The sequence below is a fragment of the Ambystoma mexicanum genome, chromosome 6p (assembly GCF_040938575.1).
Source record: "Ambystoma mexicanum isolate Mex_15411 chromosome 6p, UKY_AmexF1_1, whole genome shotgun sequence".
NCBI classification, from domain to species: Eukaryota; Metazoa; Chordata; class Amphibia; order Caudata; family Ambystomatidae; genus Ambystoma; species Ambystoma mexicanum.
Genome location: NC_090935.1, coordinates 639,669,199 through 639,678,702, shown reverse-complemented (window position 1 = coordinate 639,678,702; position 9,504 = coordinate 639,669,199). Strand labels below are relative to the sequence as shown.

Below are 9,504 nucleotides of genomic sequence, written 5' to 3'. Positions count from 1 at the left end.
CATGCGGAACCCGGCAGGGGTGCCCGCTATCACCCTTACTCTTCGCTCTCACCATGGAGCCTTTAGCCCAAAGGATTAGGGGAAACGATCAAATTAAAGGGCTGCAGGTCGGCCCCAACCAACATAAAATCGCCCTATTCGCGGACGATGTCCTACTCTAGATCTCAGAAGCCCAATCATCATTGAAACAGGCAATACGAGAACTTACCACCTATGGTGAGATCTCAGGCTTCACTATAAAGTTTGACAAATCCTCGGCCACGGGCATCGGGCTCACTCCAGCAGAACGGGAGCCACTGACGACGATGTGCCCGATGACATGGATGAAGAAGGCCATCCCCTACCTAGGGGTCCACATCCCGGCTAACCCAAGAGACACATACAAAGCCAACTTCCCCCGGCTACTGAAAGAACTGGAAGGCGACTTGAAACGATGGGAGACCCAAGAGATCTCACTGCTGGGGCGCATCACAGCATGCAAGATGAATCTACTGCCGAGGTTCCTATACGCCTGCGCCTCCCTCCCAGCAGCGATCCCCACACCAACCCTCAAGGACATCCAAAGGAAAATGCTGAAATTCATCTGGAAAGGTAAGAGAGCGAGAATCCCTCTCAAAACGATGCTGGGGGGCTCCAAGCTAGGAGGTCTGGGGGTCCCGGACTTGAGGGCCTATAGTGTGGCAGCACAACTAGCACAGTTTCTGGCATGGCAGACCATAACAAACCGCCCCAAGTGGGTAGAGCTGGAACAATCACAAACACCTTTACCCTTGCGATTTCTGCCACACATTCCGCCCCCCTTAGAACACACTGGGGAGACCTCCTCCTATCAACTAAACACACCCTTAGCTCCTGGGACTGGGCTCTCAGGCAGAAGGGAGTGCCCAGAGGACTGAGCCCACGCTCCCCGGTCTTCCATAACCCAACCTTCTCACCCGGAGCAGACCCCCGCAATTTCCGGAACTGGATAAAGGGCGGGCTGGAGACCATAGACCAGCTATATATGGGAGGGACACCTCTCACCTTCGCCCAATGCAAGGAGAAGTTCCAACTCCAGGAAAGGGACAGATTCACCTATATCCAACTACGCCACTGGTGCTCGCACCCCCAGACTCTGCAGGCAGCAACTTGCCCGGCCACCGCCCTGGAGCTGACACTGGGGGACCTCCCAACTCGGGCAGGGTATCCACCCTATACAGGCGCTTCTTAAGGGACTTCCTGTCCACAAAGACCCACTGCATGGCTCAATGGGAGGCGGACCTGGGCCATCCGGTCGAGGACCAAACCTGGGTGGACATCTGGACCAGAACACATACCTCCTCCACCTGCGTTACCAATAGGGAATGTGTGTACAAGGTGCTCCTCCGGTGGTATTACCCGCCCCTTCGACTTCACCACATGAACTCACATGTGGATCATGCCTGCTGGAGAGGATGTGGTCACCCAGGCTCTTTCTTCCATATGTGGTGGGCTTGCCCAAAGATACGACAGTTCTGGAGGACATGCCTAGAGACCATCGCACAAATCACGGGAACGGCGATTCCTCTGGAACCTGAACCAGTCTTGCTGGGAGCCCTGATCCCCGCGATCTACCCGCGCTCCGGGACCAAGTCTAAACTATTGACACACTGCCTTCTGGCAGGGAAAACGGTGTTGGCCAGGGCCTGGAAATCCCCAGAAGGACCTCACATAGCCCAATGGTGGTCTAAACCCTGGGACATCCTGATCGCGGAGAAGGTCACGGCAGCACAGACGGGAACGCTCCACCGCTTTCAGAATGTTTGGAGCCCAGTGCTGGAATACGACCAGCGCTTCCCCGCCCAGACCTACAAACCGACCAGGGCCCGATGGATCTTGAAACACCAAGAGGACTCTGGAGAAGACACATAGTCGCTAAGGGGCGAACTGGACAACCCAGAAACCAGAAAAAAAATTGCGCCTCCAAACATGAGGGGGGGGAGTGGCCGAAGGGAGGTGGGAGGGAGGAAGCCTGATGGGGGGAAATGAGGACTGGGGATCGAAGAACCTGAACACGCATTGCTTGTGATATGTCATGATTTGTATATTTACCATCCTGTCTTGATTTAAAATAAACAAAGTTAAAAAAAAAAAAACACAGAGACCTTCCCCACTTCTTTGCCCTCGTTGAGGGTGTTTTATCCTTATATCAAGAGCCAGTGAGGTTTAAAGTGCGCTTTAAGAATCAGCATTGAGTGTGTTCTGTCTGCCATTAAAAATGCAATCACCAGTCGAACTCTGTTAATCTCCTACTTGCCTTTATTTTTGCAGCCCTCCCGACCCAATGCATATACTTGGGGCGACCCACAGTATATTGTGTGTGTACCGTATACGGGGAACGTGGGAGACCTGTGTAGTGGGCATCAACCAGCAGAATGTATGGGCTAAGGCGATGCCTTCAGTGAATAAAATTGAAACTGCAGGAGGCGCTGTTCCGGATCAGATGTCGACTTTCTCCCTCAGACCTGCTATTATGTCTTATTTGTACAGCATAACAACACAAGTTAAACCGCCCATCACACATTTTCTCATAGAACATTTTAACTACATAACTACACCAGGATTGCATTATCATGATCAAAGTGTTAACGTTTTGGACAAAATAAAATGTTCGGACTTTGTTTTCTAACCGTTTTTGCCAATTTAGACTTCAAAATGTATATCTCCAAAATTACTTCTGATGAAATAACATTGTCATGATAAATAATTACTAATTGGAGTAGGAAAACGCTCTTTCTTTCTTTCAAATTATCGAATGCGTGGGCGGACCCACACAGGCGCGTCCCCATCCAAAAGAATGATGTGCACCTACCCCACCAATCTTACACACAGCCCTCACATTCTCATAACTCCTCCCACCGCCCCGTCTGCCCCACAAAATCTAGCAGCACACTGCTCCTCTCCCTGCCTCTCACCACGACTAACACACTGTTATCTTTTGTAATCGGGTATATTTGTGCAAAACAATGTTATCTTGAAGGCCAGTTTAGTTTATGGTACAAAGTTATTTCGTGAGAACTCCCAAAGTTATCTGTTGACAAGACCGCAGATTTAAAGACACTCTAGGTGAGATGTTGAAGTTCTTGTTCCGACGTTAGCAGGTAACTTCGTCGCTCCAGTCTGCACAGTCTTGAATGTTATCTCGACATCGTGCTTTGGGAATGCAGTCGCAGTCTGCAAAGAAAACGGTGTTGCACCTCCAGCCTGAACAACTGGGACACAGCAGAACTGCGGGGAAAACAACATGGACATGTTACACTGGTCCTGAAGACAACCCCACCAATAATACCTAGCATGTATTGCCAGTTGTCCCTGCTAAGATACATGTTATAAGACTGCATGAATTAGCATACCAAGTGCAGTGGCATAAAACAAAATGTGTGGCCACCCTGTGAGCCCTTCTAGGCTCCCTCCCCCTTTAAGGTCCTTGAAGAAGCCCCGGCCACACCACGTCCGCCTGAGCCACTACACACACAGATTGCACTTGATAATCATTTTCCCGCAGTCACACCATGCCTGGTGGTACCTGTTTTTTAAAATCTTGTTTTTATTAGTATTATCATTATTATAACATACAAAACTCCCCCCTCCCCAACTCCCTTTTAACCTCGGCTCCCTTCCCAAAGCCCTCCCCCGGGCAGCTACCACTTTGAGAGTATCGTCCCTTTGAAATCCAGAGACTTGTTCATTTAGTTGAATAAATCCATAATCCGTATTCTTTGCGGGCACCAGTTCTCATGAAAGTCTTTGTGCAAAAAGTCCACTACAAATTCGCAATCATACTTACAATTCTTTTGCTCCCATTGTATTACATATGTAACCCATTCTAAAGAAACATAATGCCAAATTTTCATTAGCCACTCTTGTTCTGTTGGGGCATGGATTGTTTCAATTTCTGTGGTATAAGTGTCACGACGGCAACGGTTGGTATCATATATGCTTTCCTTTGTTTCTTTTCTGTTAAAACCTCCAATATGTCGCCCCAATCCAACATTGCCTCACTCATATCTTTGTATTCAGGGACCAAAAATCACTTTCCTTGCATTCATAATACTTCCCCAAAAAACTTTTGGGGTAATTCATGGAATAAATGTGCGCCGAAATTTGAGGTGCAAGGTGGCGCAAGCGTGAAAAAGCCAGCGCACACGTGCGAATCGCACGCATGCCATTCATGGAAGGCCCTGCGCGTGTTTTATCCGGGATGTGCGCCAAATATGCGCTTACTGCACACGTCACTGTGACTTTCCAAACGCGTGCGCGACAGGAACGGGGAAAGCGCACAACTTCTCGCGCACACACCTAAGAAGGGGGCGGAACACGGGGAATGGGGAACAACGCGTGAAAATGTAGGCGTAACGTGGGAAGTACCACTGGGAAACACACGCAACGCCCACACACAAGTGAACAACAGGTATTCATGGAATCAAATAGGCAAAACCTGTGCACGGCAAAACACACGCACACGCATAATCCCGTCCACCACATGAAAGCAGGTGGAATCGCCCCCACACAGCATAAAAGTGCGCGCAAACAAGCATGTACAGCTACGATGAATGTCCCATTCCTCGCAGCAGTGATCGTGGGACACCGCAGGAGGAGGAGAATAGCCAGGCCCCGCATTTTTTTGCCCAGGACCAGCCTTTTTGGGATGCCTGATGACCAGGTCTATGGCAGGTATAGGGAGCCACCTCACATCATCCTAGAGCTGGTCAGGGAGTGGGAGGATGAACTCACATCACCCACCCTGTGCTCCCAAGCATTGAGCCCCTTGGAGAAGGTGCTCAATGTACTGCATTTTTTGGCCACTGGGTCATTTCAGGGGACAACTGCCATAGAGGGGGGCGTCTCACAGCCCACACAGTCACGTTGCCTACACCAGGTATTGGCAATCATCACTGCGCGCCCCTCAGTCCGCAGGCACATATACATGCCGAGAACACCTGCAGAAAGGCAGGCTGTGGACCTGGACATCTACAGGGTGGCACACTTCCCCAAAGTGCTTGTTGCCGTAGATTGCACCCATGTGGCCCTATGTCCACCTAGGCCCACTGAAAACATCTACCGCAACCGCAAGCACTGGCAGTCCATGAAAGTGCAGGTTGTATGCAATGCCATGGGAATCATCACCTCTGTCCATGCAAACTATCCAGGGACCACCCATGACAGTTTCATATACAGATTGTCCGCCCTGATCCGGGCCCTGGAAGCTGGGAAGCATGGCGACACATGGCTCATAGGTTAGTACAAATGCCTGTGCACATGCATGTATGTCACACACAGACAAATACACAAACCCAACTAATGAAAACCATCATGACCTCCCCAGGGGACAGTGCCTACCATCTCAGCACCCACATGATGACGCCAATAGCGAACCCCACCACACCCCCCAGGTAGGATACAACGCAGCCCATATTGCAACCAGGGCCATAGTGGAGCACACATTCAGAGTGCTCAAGTCACGCCTACGCTCCCTTGACCGCTCTGGTGGCTAGCTACTATATGCACCCCCAGTAGTGTGCAGGATCATTGGGGCAGCATGTGGCCTGCACAACGTCCCAACACGGCAGGGCGTACCCGTGGACATGGTGGTTCCCCCACATCCCCAACCACATGCACAGGTGCTGCTCATGGGAGGGGAAAGTGTACGTGGCGAGGCAGCCCGGACCCAGCTTGTGGACGCATTTTACACCTAAACTCCCACCCCTGCGGAGTACACACAGGCCTGGCACATACCAGGTGACATTCGATGATGACAAAGAGACAGTCAACTGTCACAAGCTTACCACCCTGAGAATGTTGCCACGGAAGTGCTACATTGTGTGCATCCCTAGATACTTAAACATAACCAAAAGGAACACATGCAAGGTGAATATCCCACCACCACCCTGAAAAACAGGCCATGTAAATCACTGCTTTGTCACCCAAACCCTGCCATCACCCATGACCCCTGTCCTCCATGCCATGCCATGGCATGAAACAGCTGAACAGCCAACCAAATGCACAACACATGACACAACCGTCATTAAGTGCAATGTGAGAAATGTAAACCGGCATGAGACATTCACACCTGACATGGGACCTGATGAACTCACTTGGCAAAAATCTACCACACATACAAAGGGGGTCATTAAGAGTATGGCGGTACGCCATAGACGGTGCTGGTACGTCACTGGCACCGTCCATACCGTACCGCCATATTATGAGTAACCCTGGCGGGTGGCGGGCTGTGTGGTGGTCGCCTTAGCTGCACCTGTAGCTACCACTACCGGTGGGCCTGTGTCAGCACATGTTACTTACTGTCGGGTCGCAAGGGTGCCAGGGTCTGATGCAACATCTGCATCACCTGGAGCCACAGGGGATGGTGGCATGGCTGCACCAGCATGTGGCTCGACATCCTGCCCCTGTGGTGCGCCCCTGCCTCTTTGCGCTCTACGGCCACCCTGGACTCCACATACTCCCTGGTCACCCCGGCCACGTGCTCAACCACTCCCAACACTGGCAGGACACCCAGCTGAGCCCCTCATAACCTTTGGTGGCCTCCCAACCATGGCACGGATGTACTACCGCCAATGGGAGGTGCATTGAACAATTGTCCTGGTCAATTGGGGTGAAGGGGGCAGGGTACGTGATGGTAGATGCACCCCTGTGCCCCTGCAAGGCTGCCTGTGGACCCTGGAGATAAATGACGCTCACAAAACGCTCAGGCACCCCAAATATACAAGAAAAACATATACGCAACCCCTGTAGCCCACGTGCGTGTAGAAAAACCTCACGCAGTATGCTGTCGCACCCATGAACACAAAAAAACGTACGCGATTAACACACGGGCTACTATGACATCAATAAATGGGGTACGCGACAAACAGGGGCACCCGCAGTGGAAAAAAATAGCGTGCAATAGCGTGCACGACTCACCGTCTGCATGGAAATGAAATACCCGCGTGGACCATTTACACGTGCAGAAGGAAACGCCCACGCGTGTTACGTCACTTACGTGCATTCACGCTAAGGGCCTTTCCTCAGATTACACGCTGACGTGCTGTTTTTTCACGTGCAAAATCACTTCGTATCAAGCTGGCCATGCAACAACACACGGAAGACCAGGCTCCTGCCCAGAAGGCTATTTTCCTGCCCCCCCAGATCCCCAAGCCAACTCCCACCAGCCATCTGCTGCTACCTGCCTGTCTGCTGGCCATGTGCCCTGCTATTTGGCGCCTGCACGTCAGCCATCTGCAGGGGTCCAGTTGCTGTGACCACCCCTGCTCTAACCGAAGACTCCCGACTGCAGTTCCATTGCTCCACAGCCCAGCACCAGGACCCAGTTGCCCACCCACACCTGCCTTGGGGGTTGCCATGTCGGGGGAAACAACATCTGAGACCACTGGCAACCCCCAGCCAGAGAGGCAGAGGGCTGCCAGCTTCACAGCAGGAGAGGTTGGCACCCTGGTGGAGCATGTCCTGGTGCATTATGATGCCCTCTTCGGAGGAACATGCACTGACAAGGATGGACTGAGAAGGATCTGGATGGACATCGCGGTTGCCAGCAACGCGGAGGGGGTGGCGACCCGCGACATACCACACGTCCATAAGCGCTGGGAGGACTTCAGGTCCAGGACCCTTAGGAAGGCCCGGCGCTTCTTGGACGCAGCGGATGCAGAGTTTTGCCGGGTCCGCCTTACCAACGACCAGATGAAGGTCCTGGAACGCATACGCCCAGCGCTTCACCTCCAGGTCCTTGAGGCAGACCCATCCGGAGTCGAGCGGTAAGTGTCCATGTGTACTGATTGGACGCAGTGCATGTTGAGGTGTGCCAGCAGTGTGCAGCATGGACATATGTCTGGAAAGGCCCATGTATGGATGGATGTATATGCAGGGACATGAGGCTGCCGCATGTGGGTCCAGTCATGTGTGATGCACATCAATGGTGTATGTGTTCCAAAGCATGATGTACAAATGCACGTGGAGACGCACACATGTTAGCATTTCTGTGTATGTACTATGCCATGGTTGGGGTATGACACATGGATGCTGGTTCCACCTTCATGTACGTGCACGATGTACATGTGCGTGTGTGTGTTTTTGACATGTGTGCGACTGTGATACGTCATGGATCCATTGACACAGACATGTAGTGAGCCGATTGGCAGATGTGACATAGTTGCCGGTGATTGCACTGTGACAGGTGGTGGATATGTGCAGATGCATGTCTGTCTGGTGGCGTGTGTGCATGTGGTTGGCACTCCCCGTGTTGCTTGTGACGTCAGGCTGACCTTTGGATGTTCATGCTGTTGTGTGTGTATGGATGCTGCTGCCTGATGCACCATTCCTGTCAATGTGTGCATGTGTGTGGGTTCAAATGATGTGTGTTGGGGAGTGTGATGCCATCTGTGAAGTTTGACACTGCCACTCATGTGCAACTGTCGTGTGTATACGAACATTGTACAGTGCCCTGATGCCTGTGTTCTATCTCTCCCTGTCTGCAGCGTCTACTGATGAAGAGGGCGTAGACTGTGCTGTGGAGCACAGCGGCAGGGATCCCAACGCCAGACGGAGATGCAGGGCCCAGTTCCCCTCCCAGGTAGTCATCTCTTCGGGGAGTGAGGAGTCTGGTGCCACGTCCATGGCCACAGTAGGGGCAGCTGAGCCCCCACAGGGGCCTATGGGGGAAGATGGCACAGAGTCATCCAGGTTGGTGGGGGGTTTGGTGGAGAAGGATGCCGCGGAAGGCCCACTCACGGGGCCTGGAGGAGGGGGTTCCACTGGTGCTAGTGGTGCAGTCCAGGGGAGGGGACAGGAGGCAGCACAGGCCCAAGCGGAGGTGCCTTTGTGGTAATCCTGTCCACGATCCTGTGACTTCATCATCCGGCACCAGGAGAGATGCCTCCGTCCAGACCCATTTTCAGGGAGGGGATGAGCATACAACAACTGGCCTTCCTCTCCCTGCGGACGTTGCAATCCATGACCATATTGAGCCTGTCCTAGCTGAGGTGTCATTGCGCCAACATGAGATTCGGGATGACGTGCAGGGTTCTCGTCAGGACAATGCATGTCATTTCGGATCCCTCTTTGGCCGCATCGACCTACTAGGACAGGTCGTCGGCACTGGGTTCATCCATGTGCTGGAACTTTTTGCGACCCCATCCTCAACTGAACCCCCTATGCGCCAGTTGTCCTCCATGCCATCTTCCAGCCCAAGTATCACCTGGGCCCCCTGTGAAGCTGCCCCTGAGCCAGCGACCAGGCTGGTGGAGGACACATCCCTGCCACAGTCGGGAGTCGGATGTCCAGCAGGGGTGGCCACCCCACCAACTGGACCCCAGGCATCGGCCGGAGGGCAGGAGGACCCAAGATTGGGAGTGTCTTCCGTGTGGCAGCGGTTGGGCCAGCAGATAGATGCGGAGTGGTGGCGGGCAGAGGAGGCACGGCTCACTATGGTCAGGGCGGAGAACTCCATGCAGGGGGCATTGAGGCGGGCAGAATGTC

General features: G+C 52.8%; 1 protein-coding gene across 1 annotated transcript in view; it reads right to left on the bottom strand.

The window, feature by feature from the left end:
* Window positions 1-2,255: 2,255 nt before the first annotated feature.
* LOC138510955 (low-density lipoprotein receptor class A domain-containing protein 1-like) overlaps window positions 2,256-9,504 on the bottom strand; it is a 233,692-nt gene continuing 226,443 nt past the window's right edge. Inside the window, exon 6 of the mRNA XM_069626545.1 lies at window positions 2,256-3,246. Coding sequence (XP_069482646.1) covers window positions 3,113-3,246 — 134 coding nt within the window. The 3' untranslated portion in view covers window positions 2,256-3,112. The remainder of the gene's footprint in view (window positions 3,247-9,504) is intronic.